The 22,465-nt window shown below is 46.5% G+C and overlaps 1 protein-coding gene across 5 annotated transcripts in view; it reads left to right on the top strand.

The window, feature by feature from the left end:
• The window catches only part of numbl (NUMB like endocytic adaptor protein), a 63,380-nt gene extending 46,360 nt beyond the window's left edge, over nucleotides 1-17,020 (top strand). For all 5 annotated transcript variants that reach the window (XM_029120628.2, XM_029120625.2, XM_034292967.1 and 2 more), the window contains 8 exons: nucleotides 734-884; nucleotides 4,121-4,195; nucleotides 6,516-6,590; nucleotides 8,402-8,542; nucleotides 10,582-10,789; nucleotides 11,130-11,405; nucleotides 13,307-13,486; nucleotides 13,871-17,020. In XM_029120628.2, the coding sequence (XP_028976461.1) occupies nucleotides 759-884; nucleotides 4,121-4,195; nucleotides 6,516-6,590; nucleotides 8,402-8,542; nucleotides 10,582-10,789; nucleotides 11,130-11,405; nucleotides 13,307-13,486; nucleotides 13,871-14,700 (1,911 nt within the window). In that variant the 5' untranslated portion in view covers nucleotides 734-758 and the 3' untranslated portion in view covers nucleotides 14,701-17,020. The remainder of the gene's footprint in view (nucleotides 1-733; nucleotides 885-4,120; nucleotides 4,196-6,515; nucleotides 6,591-8,401; nucleotides 8,543-10,581; nucleotides 10,790-11,129; nucleotides 11,406-13,306; nucleotides 13,487-13,870) is intronic.
• The last annotated feature ends 5,445 nt before the right edge of the window (nucleotides 17,021-22,465 follow it).

The following is a 22,465-nucleotide window of genomic DNA, read 5'->3' as shown; positions in this document are numbered from 1 at the left end:
AAAACAAGGCAAGCAGGTTGAATGGCCTAATTAAGTGTGTCCAATTCTGGCCATAACTGGATGTTCAAAGCCTGTATGATGAAAGGACAAGCTGGGATTTGTAGCCTAGGTTTACCTGTAAGCCTGCATAAACATCCATGGAAATGTGATCACATCTAATAAACGCTGTAGGGTTCCTAAATGTTGGTGCTTGAGATTAACTGACTAAGTGTTGATTGGTGTGTGGAAACACTCATTCATTTCTCTCTCTTATCATATTATTTGTTAACACGCCCATACAGGACCGTTTCTTCATTTCTGTGTTACCATTTTGGGGCTGTCAACTCTCTCTTTCATTTCTCATCGTCACATTAATGAATTTGCTGACATCATGACATCCTTGAAAAATCTAATTGCGATTTTTCTACCAAGGATTGCGATTTGCGCGATATCGATCAAGACACTTTGGTGACCTGTGGGCCTAGAAATATAATTAATTATTAAAAAGTGAACTGTCTGGCAGCCTCGTTCCTTTTGAGAACAATCGATTGTCTGTCTTTGACCTTGTTGAACAGCAAGCTATCTTTAAATGGTAATCCAACAGCAAGAAGCAGGAACTGCACTGCTGAAAGTGGGAGGGGCTTGATGAGAGAAGGAAGCAGCCACACGAGGAGCGCAGCTCCACTCCCTGTCCTTTTGAGGGCGCTCATAGCAAATACTGACCATTTCCCCTTTTGTTTCCCTGTCTCCATAGCGACAGGGAGCCCCAGACCCCGGAGATGAATAAGCTGCGACAGAGTCTGCGCAGGAAGAAGCCCACCTACGTCCCGGAGGCCAGCAGACCCCACCAGTGGCAGGCAGACGAGGAAGCTGTCCGCAGGGGCAAATGCAACTTCCCTGTCAGGGTAAGATGGAGGTGGACACCCATTGTGCTGGGACCCGCCCACAGGAGGCGGGTGAGAGGGGGCCCGCCTCCTGTGAGCAATGCTCGATTGGATTTCATTTATTCCATTCCGACGCCCAGCTGCTCGTGGACCCGATCATAAACCGATAAAACCAAGTAAACCTCAAACATAGATCTAATCTTTGGGTTCAAGTTGTGCTGTTCTAAGTTTGCATACCTTCTGTAATTAAGTTATAAACTCTTAGATCTAATGTAGATCTGTCTGTTATCATTATCTTAGCTCACCTCAATGACCACTCTGGTCTTGTGCTATAAGGGAATGGTGACAGGGATGAGATGTGCCTGTTTTCTAAGCCCAGTGACAGTAGGGCCTGAGGCGGGATGAGGAGGGATCGATTGTACCTCCTCCCTGGGGGAAACTGTTGTCCACTTCATTGTCTGGGGGGATTTCCCTTTGTCTCCCTAATCAGGCATTACAAGGGCCCTTTATAAGGGCCCGCTATGAGTGATTCCACTCTGGCTCCTGTAACTCACGTTCCTAGTCCGTGTGAAGGATGGATCGGTAGAAAACCTTACAGGGGATGAGAAGAAACCAATCACAGTGGATAGGGGAGGGGCTTGAGGCCAGCAGTGGGGGAGGGGGTTGGTCCAGAATGAAAATGGACCTGGAGTGGTGATCCCGACTGGCTAGTAAAAGAGCCATGAGATAAAGGAGATCCAACACAGCGAAGCAGCAGTTGTCTGGAATCAGGTGCAATCTCCCCCCACCTCATTCTCTCTCTGGTTATCTATAGCTATTTGTCTGTCTGCTCCTCTTTCCATCTGTTTTTATCTGCCTGTCTGTCCATCTGTGGTTCCATCTAATGTGTGTGTGTGTGTGTGTGTGTGTGTGTGTGTGTATGTGTGTGTACTGTATGTACATGGTCCTCATATTGACAGACACTAAAGGCAAATACAGTCTAGAATCAAGACGAAACTTTTGCAGCTTTCTTATGACTGCACAAATGATTTGATGGAACACATCTGACTAACTAGAAACACCTGTCATGATAAAACACACCTGACTAACTAGAAACACCTGTCATGATAAAACACACCTGACTAACTAGAAAAACACCTGTCATGATAAAACACACCTGACTAACTAGAAAAACACCTGTCATGATAAAACACACCTGACTAACTAGAAAAACACCTGTCATGATAAAACACAGTTGACTAACTACAAAAACCTCTCATGATAAAACACACCTGACTACAAAGACCTGTCATGATGAAACACGCCTGATGAAATTTTGAATACAAACTTTTGGAGTTGATAGAATTTTAAGAAGAGAAAATGTTTACTGTCCCAATAACTGCAGGTGGCACTATATATACACTGTATGTATATACACTCACCTAAAGTATTATTAGGAATACCTGTTCAATTTCTCATTAATGCAATTATCTAATCAACCAATCACATGGCAGTTGCTTTAATGCATTTAGGGGTGTGGTCCTGGTCAAGACAATCTCCTGAACTCCAAACCGAATGTCAGAATGGGAAAGAAAGGTGATTTAAGCAATTTTGAGCGTGGCATGGTTGTTGGAGCCAGACGGGCCGGTCTGAGTATTTCACAATCTACTCAGTTACTGGGATTTTCACGCACAACCATTTCAAGGGTTTACAAAGAATGGTGTGAAAAGGTAAAAACATCCAGTATGCGGCAGTCCTGTGGGCGAAAATGCCTTGTTGATGCTAGAGGTCAGAGGAGAATGGGCCGACTGATTCAAGCTGATAGAAGAGCAACTTTGACTGAAATAACCACTCGTTACAACCGAGGTATGCAGCAAAGCATTTGTGAAGCCACAACACGCACAACCTTGAGGCGGATGGGCTACAACAGCAGAAGACCCCACCGGGTACCACTCATCTCTACAAATAGGAAAAAGAGGCTACAATTTGCACAAGCTCACCAAAATTGGACAGTTGAAGATTGGAAGAATGTTGCCTGGTCTGATGAGTCTCGATTTCTGTTGAGACATTCAAATGGTAGAGTCAGAATTTGTCGTAAACAGAATGAGAACATGGATCCATTATGCCTTGTTACCACTGTGCAGGCATGTGGTGGTGGTGTAATGTTGTGGGGGATGTTTTCTTGGCACACTTTAGGCCCCTTAGTGCCAATTGGGCATCGTTTAAATGCCACGGCCTACCTGAGCATTGTTTCTGACCATGTCCATCCCTTTATGACCACCAGGTACCCATCCTCTGATGGCTACTTCCAGCAGGATAATGCACCATGTCACAAAGCTCGAATCATTTCAAATTGTTTTCTTGAACATGACAATGAGTTCACTGTACTGAAATGGCCCGCACAGTCACCAGATCTCTCAACCCAATAGAGCATCCTTGGGATGTGGTGGAACGGGAGCTTCGTGCCCTGGATGTGCATCCCACAAATCTCCATCAACTGCAAGATGCTATCCTATCAATATGGGCCAACATTTCTAAGGAATGCTTTCAGCACCTTGTTGAATCAATGCCACATAGAATTAAGGCAGTTCTGAGGCGAAAGGGGGTCAAACACAGTATTAGTATGGTGTTCCTAATAATCCTTTAGGTGAGTGTATGTACTGTATGTATATATGTACTGTTTATATATACACACATATATTCTTTCTCCAAATTCGACTTGGATTTTAAACATGGATTTGTCATGTCTTTTGGAAGGCTTCTTTAGAAAAATGTATTTTAGTTTAAAAAAATACTGTAGAGAAAAAAAAAAAAATACTCTCTTAGCTGGCTTGGCAAAAAACAAAACCCAAAAATGACAAAAACAAAACCCAAAAATGCTCAGGCAACTTAATTGTGTCTCCAAGGGCCTCCACTGCGCCACAGGGAACTCCGTGGGACTGTGAATGTAATCCCTCAAAAGGTCTACATCTTCCCCTGCTCAGTTTCTTTATTAGTAGCAATCACTAACAGGTCGCCATCTTGGTTTTGAATGGAATGACTTACTGTATTTTGTGATGAATGCAGATGAGATTAACTGATTTGCATACGGTAATTGGGCATGCAGATCTTCTGTTTATGCAGTTTTTATTCATCTTCATAATAGCCTTTCCACCACCCTCAGTCCAAATATTTCTTGTTCTCTCTTTCTCTCCCTGTTTCTGTCTCTCATCCCTATATACTCCCCGTCCCCCTTTCTCTGTCGCCCTCTCTGTCTTTCTGTCTTTCCATGTCTGTAGTACCTGGGCCTGGTGGAGGTAGAAGAGTCGAGAGGAATGCATGTGTGTGAGGAGGCTGTGAAAAAGCTCAAAGTTGTAAGTATCCCTCACTCCGTCTCTGATATTTCTGATGACATAAGCTGCCTCGTTTTTGTTGTTTAGGCAGGAATTCTTATCTTGGTGAATATACTTACTATAAGACACCCTGCACCTTGCAGTAAAACACACACACACATTCTCTCTCTCTCTCACACACACACACACACACACACACACACACACACACTCACACACTCACACACTTATACCTGCAGTATCCTGCTCCCAGTTTACTCTGCCCACTTCTACCCAGATCCATAACTCCCCCACTCTTCTACCCAGATCCATAACTCCCCCACTCTTCTACCCAGATCCATAACTCCCCCACTCTTCTACCCAGATCCATAACTCCCCCACTCTTCTACCCAGATCCATAACTCCCCCACTCTTCTACCCAGATCCATAACTCCCCCACTCTTCTACCCAGATCCATAACTCCCCCACTCTTCTACCCAGATCCATAACTCCCCCACTCTTCTACCCACATCCATAACTCCTCAACTTTTCTATCCATATCTCTTCCCCTCTTCACTCAAGATCCATAACCCCTCCCCTCTTTTGTCTAAATGTATAACTCCTCCCCTCTGCTCTTCAGATCAATAGCCCCTCCTCTCTCCAGATCCATAACCCCTCCCCCCTTCAGCTCTGCATTTCCATCTACCTCTCTTTGGTTACTGAGCCCGCACCACCTCTCGCCGCTGCAGTCCCAGTCAGACACCCAATAGGCCAAGCCCTCCAGAGACCCTGCCAACACCACTGCAGTGCCTCCCTCGCCTGCCGCTTGGTGCCAACGGTGCCAGTAGCTCAGGTCATTGAACACAAGCCCGAGCTTTCAGGGAGAGGTGGTAGCATGTGTGGCTGGCCAGGCTGGTGCGGCCAGGGAGGGGGATAGGCCAAGCAATACGTGGCAGTCAGACCCGGTTTCAGAAGAACCCGTCAGCTCCCAGGCTCCCCTGCCCTCAGGGCTCTGACTGTGGGGAAGGAGTCAGCAGAGTAGGCCTAGATCCATGAAAGAATCCACCGGAAAGTGTCTCTGTATTCCTCACTTTTTCCCCTTTGTCTCTCTTCGTCACCCCCCGAACACCCCCCCCCCCCCCACCACCACCACCGCCGCCACCCCTTCTATGTCGTGCAGTGCAGTGATTGGCTGCTACGTCTGTATATTCCCAGGCTGCTAGTCAGGGAGAGGTGGTTATCTTCTCTCAGTGGGGAGACAGGTGTTCCCTCCCCCCTGGTGGTACCTTCTCTGTGGCCTTGTGTTTTCCTTAAACACTGAAGCTTTGTCAGTTTTCCACGCTTTCTGAAGTCATTTCCTGCAGCGCTCGGTCTCCCTTGTCTTAATCTCCCTTTCTTTCACACACACACACACACACACACACACACACACACACTTCTGTGTCAGCCCCTCAGCAGGATTGCAGCCACCCTCCAATGTAGATGGTATTTTTAGCCTGGCCTTGTTATGTGCTTTGAAGAGAGACAGCCAGTAAGATCTGTTTGGCTGCCTGCTAACAGGGGACCAATGGGTCATGGGTAACGCCACTGCTACCTGAGGACAATGATATAGAACAAACCCTGGTGTACCTCAATACTACTGCAGCCTCAACACCAGACCCTAGTGGAACACCTCAACACTACTGTAGCCTCAACACCAGACACTACTGGAATACCTCAACACTAATGGAACCTCAACACCAGACACTACTGGAATACCTCAACACAAATGTAACCTCAACACCAGACACTACTGGAATACCTCAACACTAATGGAACCTCAACACCAGACACTACTGGAATACCTCAACACTACTGTAGCCTCAACACCAGACACTACTGGAATACCTCAACACAAATGTAACCTCAACACCAGACACTACTGGAATACCTCAACACTAATGGAACCTCAACACCAGACACTACTGGAATACCTCAACACTAATGTAACCTCAACACCAGACACTAGTGGAATACCTCAATACTACTGTAGCCTCAACACCAGACACTACTTGTTACCTCAACATATATATTCACTTTGTAGATTTCTAACAATGTATAATGGTTAATGTTTTATTGATGAGGAAGAATAAATATACAGAAATGCTGGTTCACGTGCTCTACTAGGTTTACTTCTTCTCATGGCGACATTTTGCTCATACTGATTTGCAGATATGCGAGTTCCCCCAAAGTCTTTATTTATTTTTCTAATTGTTTCAGGGCCTGCAAATGACCTGAGGTAAATTTATGTTTCCGCTGTTGTCATACATTTGTCAGGAGTACACATTTCCTCATCTCTCTCTCTCTCTCCCTCCCCCCTCAGAGTGGCAAGAAGACTGTGAAAGCAGTACTTTGGGTGTCGGCAGATGGCCTGAGAGTGGTGGATGACAAAACTAAGGTATGTGTGCCTTCTGGGCCGTGAACATGGGGGGTGCTATTCATACACACACCGGAGAGTAGAGACAAGGCCACCAGGGCCGGGAGATATCCCTGCCGCTGGTCTCACAGGTCATGTGACAGAGGGCATCGCTCTCTCCTTCGGTTGCTACCTTCCCATGTTTCCTTTCAGTCCAGGGGGCTGTTTTTAGTTTCCTGTGTGACATAGACAAATGGACCCCAGCCCATGACCTCTTTCCTGTGACCCCCCCCCCCCCCCCCACCTCGCAGAGACCCCACAGTCCCCTAAACTCCCACCCGCCCTCCCTTATTCAGCGCCTCCATCCGCCTGCTACGTCAGGCCCGGGATGACTCAGCACTGAGCCCCACTCTCTCCCTCCACCTCCACCCCTCCTCTAGGCAATGAAGCGCATTGACCAGACATTCACCTCTACCATCAGGCCCTCTTTATGTACTTACTGGCAGCTGTGGACTTCTTCGTTTTTTTTCCCCAGAAACTGCTTGAATGTGTGTGTCTGTGTGTCTGTTTGGGGTGTGGAAGAGAGAGGCCCAAGGGAGAGAGAGGCCCAAGGGAGAGAGAGGCCAAAGGGAGAGAGAGGACCAAGGGAGAGATGTTGGCCCGGGGGGAGAGCGATGTTGGCCCGGGGGGGAGAGCGATGTTGGCCCGGGGGGGAGAGCGATGTTGGCCCGGGGGGGAGAGAGATGTAGGCCCGGGGGGAGAGAGAGGCTGGCCCGGGGGGAGAGAGAGGCTGGCCCGGGGGGAGAGAGAGGGCCAGGAGCTAGTTGTCTGCGTCTCTAACCACTACCCTATTTAACAATGAGTCAGCACCCACCCACTCATTCAGTAAGACACATTCGCTCTTCTTGGCCGCTCCACTTACATGGCCCAGGAAAAGGGCAGATTATTTTTTGTACCAAATAAATTTAAGTACATGACGTGTTTTAATCATTCTTTATAAGGTATAATTTAGCGTGCTAAAGTGGTAACAAAAACACTGTTAAATAACAGCCATCTTTACCATCCTCTGCTATAATCATTATGTTGGAGACAGTAAACTCACATGGGTTTAAATCGAGCTAACCAAGCATCTCCCATTCAACATTTTTGTCATTTAGCTAATTTATTTATTCATTACAGGGAGAAGGTGAGGGTATTCATGAATGAGCTGGGGATGATTAGTTGGTCATGAAATGACAGCCAGATCGGACATTATTGCCAAGATACCCAGGGTGTCATGGGATCTTTAGTGACCACTGAGAGAAAACAGCAGTGTGCTATGTCACCTGTACTAGACAAATGTAGTCTCACATAAGATACATTGGCTAATCCGGGTGATTGTTATTGGGACAATTCATGGCAGCTACTATCAAAGTCGCAGAGCTAGTTAAAGGGTACATTATTTTTGCAGAATGCCTTATTGTTTTTTATTGCACAGTTCCCAATCACAACAGTGTGTCTTTTCAGGGGGTTTGTGCACACAGTATTTTTCCTTGTGGGAAGTGAATGTCTGGTAAATGTGTACACCAAAGTCCCTTTCATCAGTGATTGGTCAACTTGAAGGTGATTGATCCTATAATTAGTCCTGTCTGATGAAGCATTTTTAAATGCCAGAAAAAATACAGTATATTGTCATATAAATAATGATTGTTTTCTTTAATGTCATTGTGGCGATGTTGGCGATGTACTGTAATATTGATATTATATTATATTATATTGATATTATATTATATTTTTGTCCGCATATTTGCAGCCCTAAATAACGGACAATGTAACCAAGCTGTTGTAACTAATACAAATGTCTCTGTCTTTAGGACCTTATCGTAGACCAGACCATTGAGAAGGTGTCCTTCTGCGCGCCTGACCGCAATTATGACAAGGCTTTCTCCTACATCTGCCGTGATGGTACCACCCGTCGCTGGATCTGTCATTGCTTCATGGCCTTGAAGGACTCGGTGAGTGTTGTGTTTCCGTGTGGCTTGTGTTGTGTGTGTGTGTGTGTGTGTGGCCTGGGTCCAGCAGCCAGATTAATCCAATCCCTGCATTGCTTGGCCAGGGATTAAGATAAGGATTACACCAGGGATATCACAATTTGCTTCTTGGAGCCCCAACCACCTTCTGGCTCTTGGAGCAAGGCTTTTTTCCCCCAAAGTGATGACCACCTTGAAAGCCTTTCAAATGTAATGACAATGCATTGCTCAGTCATTCCTCACAGACATAGGTCTTGTTTGATGAAGCATTTTCTCACAGGGGAATTTTTAGCCTAAGCCTATATACAGTTATTTGTGTATACAGTGGGGAGAGCAAGTATTTGATACACTGCGGATTTTGCAGGTTTTCCCACTTACAAAGCATGTAGAAGTCTGTAATTCTTATCATAGGTACTCTTCAACTGTGAGTGACGGAATCTAAAACAAAAATCCAGAAAATCACATTGTATGATTTTTAAGTAATTAATTTGCATTTTATTGCATTACATCAGCATCAGTATTTGATACATCAGAAAAGTAGAACTTAATATTTGGTAAAGAAACCTTTGTTTGCAATTACAGAGATCATACGTTTCCTGTAGTTCTTGACCAGGTTTGCACACACTGCAGCAGGGCATTTTGGCCCACTCCTCCATACAGACCTTCTCCAGATCCTTCAGGTTTCGGGGCTGTCGCTGGGCAATACGGACTTTTAGCTCCCTCCAAAGATTTTCTATTGGGTTCAGGTCTGGAGACTGGCTAGGCCACTCCAGGACCTTGAGATGCTTCTTACGGAGCCACTCTTTAGTTGTCCTGGCTGTGTGTTTCGGGTCGTTGTCAAGCTGGAAGACCCAGCCACGACCCATCTTCAATGCTCTTACTGAGGGAAGGAGGTTGTTAGCCAAGATCTCGCGATACATGGCCCCATCCATCCTCCTCTCAATACGGTGCAGTCGTTATGTCCCTTTTGCAGAAAAGCATCCCCAAAGAATGATGTTTCCACCTCCATGCTTTACGGTTGGGATGGTGTTCTTGGGGTTGTACTCATCCTTCTTCTTCCTCCAAACACGGCGAGTGGAGTTTAGACCAAAAAGCTCTATTTTTGTCTCATCAGACCACATGACCTTCTCCCATTCCTCCTCTGGATCATCCAGATGGTCATTGGCAAACTTCAGACGGGCCTGGACATGTGCTGGCTTGAGCAGGGGGACCTTGCGTGCGCTGCAGGAGTTTAATCCATGACGGCGTATTGTGTTACTAATGGTTTTCTTTGAGACTGTGGTCCCAGCTCTCTTCAGGTCATTGAGCAGGCCCTGTCGTGTAGTTCTGGGCTGATGCCTCACCTTCCTCATGATCATTGATGCCCCACGAGGTGAGACCTTGCATGGAGTCCCAAGCCGAGGGAGATTGACCATAATCTTGAACTTCTTCCATTTTCTAATAATTGTGCCAACAGTTGTTGCCTTCTCACCAAGCTGCTTGCCTATTGTCCTGTAGCCCATCCCAGCCTTGTGCAAGTCTACAACTTTATCCCTGATGTCCTTACACAGCTCTCTAGTCTTGGCCATTGTGGAGAGGTTGGAGTCTGTTTGATTGAGTGTGTGGACAGGTGTCTTTTATACAGGTAACAAGTTCAAACAGGTGTAGTTAATACAGGTAATGAGTGGAGAACGGGAGGGCTTCTTAAAGAAAAACTAACAGATCTGTGAGAGCTGGAATTCTTACTGGTTGGTAGGTGATCAAATACTTATGTCATGCAATAAAATGCAAATTAATTACTTTAAAATCATACAATGAGATTTTCTGGAATTTTAGATTCAGTCTCTCACAGTTGAAGTGTACCTATGATAAAAACTACAGACTTCTACATGCTTTGTAAGTAGGAAAACCTGCAAAATCTGCAGTGTATCAAATACTTGTTCTCCCCACTGTATATGTATAATATTTCTTTGCATTGTATGTTTGAAATTATTTTTAAATAAAATCATCACGTGGGTGTTGACCATGTCCTTTGCGGTAACCAGGGCGAGCGTCTGAGTCATGCCGTGGGCTGCGCCTTCGCCGCCTGTCTGGAGAGGAAGCAACGGCGTGAGAAGGAGTGTGGCGTCACGGCCTCGTTCGACGCCAGCCGTACGTCCTTCGTGCGCGAGGGCTCGTTCCGCGTGACGTCGTCCAGCCAGGAGGCGGGTGAGCGCGAGGACATCGTGAAGCAGCTGCAGGACAAAAAGCAAGGTAGGCTTAAACAGTCACGGTTTCCATGGAAACCAGGAGGGAAGCCCGGGGACCCATACATTCCAACGGAAAGTTACTGGAAAGTTAGTTGATGACAGAAATGGTAGCATTCGCTCACTGTTGTAGGTTGTTGGTGTGATGTAATTACATATCTGTGTTAGCCAATAGAAACCTTTCTCAGTGTTGCTGGCTGCAGGGATTACCTGTTAAAGTCCAACACTTCCAGTCACTGTAGTTTATTGTTAATCCTGGTCATTGTAGTCCAACATTAACCCTGGACATTGTAGTTTTTTGTTAACCTGGCAATTGTGGTTAACCATGCAAATGTCTCCGCCTCTAGAGCCACCATGTGGCATTCCATCCCTCCCCCCTGGCACTGCTTCACCTCCTGAAGGGGCAGCATCGCCTGTGGGGCAAGGGGTGGAGCCTGGAGGCCCGCATGCAATCCCGCGTCGCCATGCCCCCATCGAGCAGCTTGTGCGACAGGGATCATTTCGAGGCTTTCCGGCCCTCAGTGGGAAGAACTCGCCATTCAAGAGGCAGCTATCACTACGTCTCAATGACCTGCCTTCTACACTGCAGCGCAAGACAGCTGACTTCCAGAGCAAGAACCAAGGTTAGCCTCACCTGTTTCATAACCCCAACTATGCTTGCTAGGGCTAACTAGGGCAGAGTATGAGAAACTGAGTCTTACTAGGGCCAACTACGGCTTACTATCTCTATGAGAATCTGGGGCTTACTAGGGCCAACTACAGCTTACTAGGGCTAACTATGAGAATCTGGGGCTTACTAGGGCTTACTAGGGCCAACTACGGCTTACTAGGGCCAACTACGGCTTACTAGGGCTAACTATGAGAATCTGGGGCTTACTAGGGCTTACTAGGGCCAACTACGGCTTACTAGGGCTAACTATGAGAATCTGGGGCTTACTAGGGCCAACAACGGCTTACTAGGGCTAACTATGAGAATCTGGGGCTTACTAGGGCTTACTAGGACCAACTACGGCTTACTAAGGCTAACTATGAAAAACTAGGGCTAACTAGTGCTAACTACGGGTTACTAGGGTTAACTGTGAGAAACTGGAGCTTTCTATGGCTTACAATAAATTACTGTTCTCATACAGTGAGTGTGCGACTCGCTTTATTTTGATAGCCTCCAGTTTATTCTCAAGTAATCAGCACCTCTTCTATAGGGGGTTTGCAAAGGGTTTCTAATCATACCGAAGTAGCATTAAATCAGAAACAAGAGAAGCCTGAGATTGATTGAGTGGGGTCATCATAGAGGGGAAGTGGATCGTTAGTCTGTTCATTGCTGTGACTCGTTTCCCCGTGAAATGGGGCGGTTCTGTTTTACTACGTATTATGATTAGGATTCTCGACACCGGCTTTGTTCCCACTCTCGCCACGTTGGATGAAACCTCTGATATCTGGATCGTAGTTGTTGGGGAAAGTCGGTCGCGGACCTCGGCTCGTAATGTTTAATACACACACTTCCACACCACTGTGACACAGCGCGGTGGGGTTGGCTTTCATCTATGCTGCAGTAGTAGCACGCAAAAGTTATACTTCAGTCCCCCACAAGAACAGAAGAAAAACACACACACACACCAACAACCCCTCTTAAGCGCCCCCCCCCCCCCCCCAACCCAGTAGGCCTCTAAGTCTCTCAGAGTACAGTGTCTGTATTGATCCGTGATTCAATCACCGGTCTCCGCGACACCACACCGGGCCCTCCACTGTCACGTCCACAGAGACGGCCCTCAGTGAATGGACCGGCTGTGAAATGGGATAGTCAGTTAGCAGTCGGCACCGGTTAACATTGGTTACGGCCCTCTGAGACCCTGACATGGTCGTTTTTGTGGGGCGACGGTAACGATGGTTCCCGGGTGAAAGCCCTCATTGTGTTCCCGAGGATTGCTGGTTCAAGACCCGGGTGGTGCTACCAGAGCGAAACGGTTACACAAGCCCCTACCACTACACACACACACACACACACACACACACAGGAGCAGCTCCCAAAGGATTAGATCCACCCCTGAACCCACTGATGCTGATCGGCTTCAGCTCACACCCCCCCCCCTCTCTCTCCCTCCCTCCCTCTCTCTCTCTCTCTCTCCCTCCCTCCCTCCCTCTCTCTCTCTCTCTCTCCCTCTCTCTCCCCTGTGCCGGTGGGGAATTACATGAACGTTGAGTTATTTTTATCCACAGGCAATACGTTGAGATGTTTCCCCTCAGTTTGTCTACACTAAGGAATTAGGCTACAGAGAAACACACACTGAACCTGGACTGTTCCAGAAAACGCTGAACCCATTCCATCGTGCTGTCATCATCATCATCATGTCACGGAACCATGGAAACCAGATTTGACTCTAATAAGGGGTTTAGAAATGTTTATATCCGGTTTAATCTGGATCAATATGAGTTTGGACACTTGTTTATTTTTTCATCAGTCCGTCTGGAGGAAAGCCAATCCCAATCCTCCCCCTCACTCCCTCACTCCTTCTCCCCCTCTCTCTAGTCCCAGAGATGGACCTGTCAGTGTGTGGTGAGGCAGACAGCAGCATCAACGCTCTCTGCAGCCAGATCAACCAGTCCTTCACCAAGCCCTCCGAGGAACTGTTCTGCGACCCCCCAGCCAACGGCCTGCCGACCTGCACCATGCCCCCAGCCATCCCCCCTCCACCCGCGCCCCTGCAGGGTAACCGATTCACTACCTTAGCGTGCAGTTAACGCACAGCTCTCCAGCATTAGCACCATGGACAGTTTGTGTTTGAAAATGCCTGGTAAGGCGTGCCCAAACTCCAGGCAGGGGCTCCAGTTCGTGGCAAGCTATAGCGCAGTGCCAATGTACAACATAATGTACCTTTCTAAAGGCGTTTTGCTCTTGGTCTGCGGTGACGGCCTTCACGCCAAACACACGCGTGGCCTCTAACGGTCCGTTATGACGTGCCTCGCCCCTTTAGAACGCCTTGCACTGAATCCCCGGCCTAGTCGGAGCAGGCTGCCAAACAGGTTGTCTGATTGTGGAGCAGTGGGGTTGTTGTAGCAGGTGATTAACGTCTTCTTCTGCCCCCCCCCTCAGCCACGTCCTCCTGGCCGCAAGCGCCGCCAGTCCAGTCCCCGCCGCCGGTGGTCCACAGCGGACACAGGAGGACGCCCTCCGAGGCGGAGCGCTGGCTGGAAGAGGTGGCCAAGGCCGTCATGGCGCAGCAACAGACCCCCATCCTGCAGCCGACACTGTCCCCGCCGCCCACCGCGCCCAGCCTGGCCATGTCCACCCCGCCTGTGTCCAGCGTGTCCCTGATGGCGGCGACGGTGCCGGGCGTGCCGGTCTCCCTGCCCGGCGGCATGCAGCCCTTTCCCCTGGCGTTCGATGGCGCGCCCCCCGCGCCCGTCGGCGTGTACGCCCAGCCACCGCTGCAGCCGGCGTTTTTGCCCATGCAGGCCTACATGCCCGGCCTGGCAAACAGCATGACGTACCCCAACGCCAGCGTGCCCGTGGTGGGCATCACGCCCTCCCAGATGGTGGCCAACGTCTTCTGCACAGCGGCAGGCTCCAGCGGCGGCCCGTCCATGGGGGCACTCGGAGGCGGGCATCGCCACTCCTTTTCCGGCCAATCGGGCGGGTTCCCTGTGGCGCCATTCGGAGCTCATCCCACCGTCAACGGCCTCCCCCACAACGTCCCCGCCTCCATGCACACCGCGGCCGCACAGAACGGTGCCAGCAGCAACGGCGGAGGGGGCGGCTGGCCACCGGAGGGCGCCGCGCAGGCCAACCCGCTCCCTGCCGACTCCCAGGAGGTTGACCGCTTTGAGGCGAAGTGGGCAGCGCTGGAGACCAAATTGCAACCGACGGCGACACCCAACCCCTTTTCCAACGACTTGCAGAAGAACTTTGAGATTGACCTTTAACTTGGTATTCTGCAGGGTTCGAAAACTGACCTCCAACGGGACAAAGCTCTTCACCCCCCCCCCCCCCCCCCCCCCCAAGGATGTGTATTCTGTTCTAGTAGACAATTGGGTTCTAGAACAGGATGGGGTTCTAGGTCAGGGGGGATGGGATGACTGTTTGTGGGTCCTAGTCATGCATCCCATGTGATTTCTACCAGTCCAGTTCTAGGCAGGAATGCGTGGAGGAAGCCTGACAATATGGACACATCACAAGACAATGAAATGAGAGACTGAGAGAGATGGTTACGGTTCTTTTACCCAAGCACAGCCCCGGTTGGCCAGCCAATTACACAGCTCACTGGTAGAAACCCCAAAGGAGGTGACAACCAACAAGAGAGACAGACAGTTGGACGGCCAAAACAGTCATATTTATTATTTTTACTTTGATTTTAACCGTTTATAGTTTTCAATCTTTTTTTTTTCATAAAGTTGTACGTCCCTGTGTTTATTTTTGTGGAACTGGAAAGACGAGGGAAATAACTAGCACCTGGAACTGCAGCAGCCCGAACAATTAGAGAAAGGTATTGAAATGACAGGCTGGTTTATAACAGGAGCCATTTTGACCGGGACCATGTCATTGTGATGTGTGTGTCAGTGTAAATAGCATGCTTTTTTCACCTTCTATTTATTACCAACCCAAGTGTAACTGTCAATTTGCCATTCATTCCTAACGAGTCGCTGTTCGCTAAATTGCCAGCGCGACCTCACACCTCCCCATCACCTGATTGGGGACGACACTACAAACTCTAGAACATTTCTGGAAAGGGCCCGAGTGTTCCAAATTGTGTGTCACATTTCCAAAAGGTCGTTATATTCTAAAACAGGTGACCACAGGAAGTGAGGCGCAGGGTCATTAACCTCTTTACACCGACTGAGGAGGGAGGCGTCCATCTTTGCAGAGGGCAGACAAGGACTGGAAAGTGACTGGGACTGTCATGGGAAGGAGATGGGAAAGGTGGCTGATGTGGAGACGTGGAGATGGAGGGCATTCAGTAGACCCACTTACGAGAATGAGTTTGAGGATGTAGACTATGAAAGGCTGCGACGAACTGAGAAGAGATTGACGTAGATAAACGTTTGAACATATAAGTGTCGCTGTCAACAGGGGGGCAGGTTAAGGAAACACCACACAAGTTAAACAGACCTGCTTGTTTCATTGCTTTAAAATCCTTTGACTGCTCACAAACAAAGGCACTTCTGTTTCATTGAGACTCACCATGCATTTAGAGGCTCCATAGACCCGCCACTCTCCTCTTTGATCGTAATCTCAAACGAGGCAGGCATTTGCTTCCTCGACTTTAGTTTAGGCACACAAAAAGAAATATGCAGTATTCTATAGCCGGAACCCATATCTGAATTGGCACCGACTTCTTAGTAGGACTTTTTAATGGCAGGGCGAGAAGGGGCGATTGCATGTGCTAAGATGGGGTGCTTTCTGTTATTATCCATAACACTAGCCCGTGTATGTTCCCGTCCCAAGCCGCATGAAGGATCTGTGTGCGACGGGGAACCAGGGGACTGGCATGGGACAGGGCTACTAGACAAACTGGCTTCATCCATCCGGCTTTCCTGGCCATTAACTTGTCATGACTCAGCCGAATCACAGTACTGACCGACACAGGTCTGACATACAGAACCAGTCAAAGGTTTGGATGCGCCTAGTCGTTGGAGGGGAATTTCTTTATTTTTACTGTTTTCCACACTGTAGAATAACAGTGAAGACATCGAAACTGTGAAATAACACATGGAATCATGTAGTAGCCAAAAACGTTTAAACAAATCAAAAAAGGTTTATGTTTTAGATTCTTCAAAGTAATCACCTTGATGACAGCTTTGCACATTCCTGGCATTCTTTCAACTTTATTAGTATGCTTTGGAAAATTTAAAAAATAAGGAAATACCCTTGAATGTGTTGGTGTCCAACCTTCAGACTGATACTGTACATTTGCTTTATTCAATATATAACGCAGTGATGAAAGTCCATGTTTTTGCTGGTTTGGACAAATCAATTTGATTAATTCCCACAACCACCCACTCGTCAAAGAGAAAATGAGGTAGTCATTCATGAAATTGACGTTTTTATTTCAATAAATTCCCATTGTTTGCACGTCCGCTAAATTAAAATGTAGGTTAATTATGTTTAAAATAAGAAAACTAAATTACCTCATAAACATGATTGTAAACCATAGTGTAGTGATAACAAACCAGTGGAGTTTATTTTTAATCTTTCTTTACAGACTTTTGTATTTAAACCTACATATTTGTATTGTAATTACATTGTACAAAGATAAATAAATAATATAATATTAAACCTGTGTCAATGTTTTTTCTTTCTTCATCTCTCTCTTCATGTGTACTTTCACTGTTCCGTGGGCGCAGTACCTCAGTCCACTCATTGTTCTCTACATTCTTCCCTGGTGGGTCAGTTCCTGACAGACCTACACGCAGAACTGTGACATCGTCTTAGGCCACATGAGAAACGGGTTTAAATACGTTATTATTACTTTTGTATACATTTTCATTTGTAGTTATTCTAATGTTATATGATGTTTTTATGAGACAAAATGTTTGGGTAATAACTCACTATCCCATGGCATTTATGTTAAATCAACCTTTGTACAACCTTTGTTTTCCCTCCAATTCATAATGGCAGTTGAATGTGTATCAGATCTACCCGTCTCAGTGTCACAGTGAGAAACTCACCTTTACCACATAAAAACACATGTACAATGCAGCTATGGATAAGCAACAGTTAACGGGATACTTTGTGATTTTGTCAATCCTTTATCCGCTTCCACTTTATTCCTCTGCACTTCGTAGTATCCCCTGAAATGGCAACGCTCATATCTCCAACCCATTGCAAGCTCTGAAAGTCATGGAGTGAAACACGCAAGAATTCTCTGTCTCATTGAACCCATTGAATATCCCCTCGCTAACCCAACCACTGCTCATAGCACTCGTGGACCCGTCCGAACAGCCTTCTCCAGTGTCGTGACTGAAGCTCAGGTCACTAATGCGACTAGACAAGGCCTCTTTTCTTCCCCAAGGGCCGTGAGAAAGAGGACAGCCACAGAACACTTGAGTCATTTCAGTAGTAACTCTTTGGCCATTGTCTTCCCCCTATGGCTCACCGCAGCGCCAAGGAAAAACTGGGAACGTGAAACGAAACAAAGTCACAGTCAGAGACTGAGAGTTAAGAGCGAGGACAGACCACACCACTTCGCTGGGGTGCATAGGACATGGGTTTCCGTGGATACCGCAGTAAAAGCTTAGTTTGTAAACATTCCTACACTGATAGACGAGGCGTCGGTTTGATACATCTAAGAATAAATTAGCATTGCGAAAGAATGTCGTTGGAAATAAATAATGTAACCGACTAGTGAAGGCCATAGCCTTGCTGGTGTCACTCTGGCCTGAGGAGAAGCTGTCCAATCAGAGATTCTTCACAGTTCCTGAGATTGACATCCTGCATTTCAGGGCCCGTATTCATAAAGAGCCTGATTTAGACTTGAGAAAATAACACTACAGTCTTCAAAGTCTGTTTTTAAGCCTCCCATTTTGGACTGAATGTGTTCATGTGTACATAATCACTATTATACCTCCGTTAGCCATGAGATTCCAAGGTTGGAAGCGAGTGGTTTTGAGGACCTACTGATGCACAGTGTCACCAGCCAGAAAGCCCAGAATGCATCTTTATGCATTTGTTTTACTTATGGCCATGTTAATTCAAGTCAGACTTTGGCTGATATAGGAAAAATGATGCATGGTCAGAACAGGACCAATCACGGATCAACACTCCCAGTCACGGATCAACACTCCCAATCACGGATCAAAACTCCCAGTCACGGATCAACACTCCCAATCACGGATCAACACTCCCAATCACGGATCAACACTCCCAGTCACGGATCAACACTCCCAGTCACGGATCAACACTCCCAATCACGGATCAACACTCCCAGTCTGAGATGTTTTTATGAATACCAGGCCCGGTGCTGTAAAACGCCTGCAGCTATTTGTTTCTGTATTGTGGCTACAGCTTTATAATTTATGAGATCATTCATGAAACCAAAACCCCTCAAAAAGAAAACGATCTGGTTTCTTTCTGGTGCATCACACTATATTGAGTGTGTGTTGGCAACATGCAACGAAAGAACCCGTAGTTGTGTTTGTTTAATGGCTCATAGAAACTTTAAAAGCCTTTTAAAACATCATATTGCTGTACACGTTTGCTGGACCATTCCCGCAACAACAGGTGATAAAAACAAAGAATAGAAGGTGATTTGGCCATAAAAAACACAATTTAAAAACAACCCCCGTAACATACTGATTCTTAGCTAGCTTGGGTGCAGTTTTATAGCTGTTTAAAAAAAAAAAGACATTGGCTGATACTTTCAGGTTAAGGAACCACCTAACATCAAGCAAATAAAAGCTAATTGATGTAGCTATGGGTACAGGGAAACATCAACTAACAGACCACGTCTTCAGACTGGGTTTACCACCACTGGAACAACGTTGCAATCCCTGTGGCTGTATAATGTATTTGCACGTGACCTTTTAAAAAATGAACCGGTCTGTCAGTTTCGATAGAATAAAAATCCTTTTCCACTGTTATCATGTCATCTAAACCAAGGGCTGGTTTGCAAGATGAGGCTGGAAGCTGGAAGGTTTAAGGTGGACCAGAGTGTCTATTTTAGTCCTCATTAACTAATTCCATTGTATATGACATTGTTCAATTCAAGTGGCAGATTGAAAATTACATATATATATATATGTCAACATGGATACTTTGGCATGAATGGTACACTTAACATTTTTAAAGTGGCTTAAAAATACTTTATATTCTGATACATCTAATAACATTGGTGAATGGATGCTCGAAGAGTCCTAACAACCAGATTATTTTTGTGAAATGGCTAAAAAATTTACATTTCTCAAACAGGTTTTACTAAGAGGACGTATGGTCCCAAATATGAAGAAAACTCAGGATGACTGGCGCATGCACACACGCACGCGATGTTTCTGATGGTTATTTTCAACAGTGAGTCCTTATTGGTTGTCTACTAACCACTACTCCACTCCGACCTCCACCCGTTCGCACTGCCAGGGATCCCTGACGGACGCATTGGCACCGCCCGCCTGCCCCTGTGCCCCTTCATCCACTGCCAGCTTAGACCCTGCCAGCAGATGTCATTCATAAATACCCAGCCTGAGCTGCCAGCCAGCGGTCTGACAGAGGGCACGATGCCCAGATACTACCCATGAACCGGCCGACATGACAACACAACAAAATTACAGCACATGCCTACATGTTCCCACAGGAGAGTGTTGATCACACAACAGTAACCTAGTGGGGAGTAAAGACAAGTGGAAACCGAGTTTTGCCTGACACATTACGAACCTCGGGCGGGAAAATGCTTTGAACGTACAGGAAACAGTCGTTTTTTGGATTGCAACTAAATCAGAGTTGCTCCACCAGGGCACCCTGGTATCCCAGTGAGTAATAGAAGATCACATAATATAAACCATATACACTACATACAAAGATCACATACAGGGAGTTCTTCCTAGCCAATGTGCATCAAACCTGTTGTCGCTTGCTCTTTGGGGCTTCAGGCTGGGTGCTTTGTAAAAGCACTTTGTGACAACTGCTGGTGTAAAAAGGGCTTTACAAAAAATATTTGATTGATAGAGAATACACTTTTACCAATCTTTTTTTAAATAATGTTTTTACTACTATAATAATTATTATTGGCAATAAAACAAAGCCATTGTCTCTAGACACATGCCTAATAACTTAGTCATTTTTTTTACCACCATCAGTTGCAGGGGTGTAGAACAAGGGGGGGGTGGGTGGTCATGACCCATCCGAATATTACAGACATGTCAATGTGAACCCATGGAAAAGAGTGAAAATTCTGGGAATCAAAAATTCCCCAACACCCCCCCCCCCCCCCCTCAATAAACAGAACCTATGCCATTGGATTCAATGGGTCCAGAAATGTCTGGTTACAGATTGGGATGCGGTGAAGTCACCACTAGAGTATTTAATCTCTAGCCTGCCCTCCTCGTCCCGTGTTTTACGATAAATCAACACAGATGAACAGTTAATGTAGTCTACAGAGTATGTAGGCCACAGAATCTCTCTTACAGCCTGGTGTCATTATTTTTCACAGGCAAGACTCATTGAATTTAATTATACATTTTGGTCAACACATGGTTCAACGGTATCAGCTTTAGTGCTCAGAATGTCTACTTAAGAAATCGTCAATCACTGTCATGGTTGGTCACGATCGGAAAGTGTTTATTTCGACCGTGCTGGTTAAGAATCGCATTGCTGTTGGTGTGCCTCCCCCTAGTGATGGTATGGAGATATTGAGTGTTACACAACTGATCTGTTTTGCATTAGTCTCAGCATCATCCAGTGTTGGAATCAATTTGGTCCCATGGCCCTGCCAGGTTGACCCTCTAACATCCACACTTCTAAGTCCCAAACACACGTTTAAATAATTGCGGTAAAACGCGTGGCTGTGCGCAACTTTACTCTCACAAGCCGATCCCCTCTCCGGTCATAATATATTTCAGGCCACACTAGGCTATCGGCTATAACACACTATTCACAGTGCGTCACACCTGAAGAACGCTGTGTGAGTTATATAGGGGCAGTGTTCTATGCTAGGCTGCTCGATGACCCTCCTCTAGATCACGTCTCTTTAATGGATTTGGAAGTACAGAACCATACATTATGCGTAGGTTCAACCTTTGTGCTGGTTCTGGTTCATTTAATCCAATCTTTTACCCCAGCCCATCTATACTGTTTCAGGCGGTAACGGATATTTTATTAGGTGAGACAGGTGAAGCACTTATCTATGTCTCCATCACACCACAATGCACGGCTACACGACAATCCAGGAAGTCATTTGAATTTGAAACGAAGACAAAAACAAAACATATATTACATAAATTAACATATGCTTCATAGTCAATCCACAGGAAATATAAACCCTTTCTTGTTATTTAATTGGAGCCTCAGTTGACTTTACCTACTGTGTAATGCACATCGCCTTATGTCTGACATTGACATGGGAGCTGTGGGAAATGACGTGTTCCTTTCATGAACAACGCATGTTTTCCTCAAGGGGAATAAAACTCCTAACAGCATGATCCATGGAAACAGCGTTGTCACCCCAGAGCTCAAAGTCTGATTATCACTCCTTCGTCCCTCTAACAGAACCTCAAACAGGAAAATAGGCCAGTCACCTCCCAGAGACCAAAGGTCATTCTGGAGCCAGCCAGCCAGGGAAGGAAAAAAAGGGTGGCCCCGGGCCAACAGAACTTCCACCGATGCTCTGACACTGGTTCTCACACATCCACTCTCTGGCGGGCAGGGATTCACAGTCGGACCTGACTTCAGATGTTATGTCATTCAACTGAGGATGCGAGGGAGGCTTGTGGAGAATGGAAATGCGGCTGGATAGATCATTGATGATGGTCTTAGAGATACTGCAGGGCTAACGGCATCTATGTAAACAATGGAGATAGCCTTGCTTGGAAACTGCCTTCTAGGGTTAGTTACTGCCACTCTGTCTGTCAAGTTATGGTACCAGTAGTGACGTAAATAAAGATACTCTGGGAGTGCCCCATATTAAAGGAGATATAAAAAGGACAATAAATAATGTGCTGTAGATTAAAAGTGTTACTCGTTGGAAGAAAAAGAAATCAAACA

The sequence above is a fragment of the Esox lucius genome, chromosome 1 (genome assembly GCF_011004845.1).
Source record: "Esox lucius isolate fEsoLuc1 chromosome 1, fEsoLuc1.pri, whole genome shotgun sequence".
Classification (NCBI taxonomy): Eukaryota; Metazoa; Chordata; class Actinopteri; order Esociformes; family Esocidae; genus Esox; species Esox lucius.
This window is presented reverse-complemented; position numbering and strand designations above follow the sequence as displayed.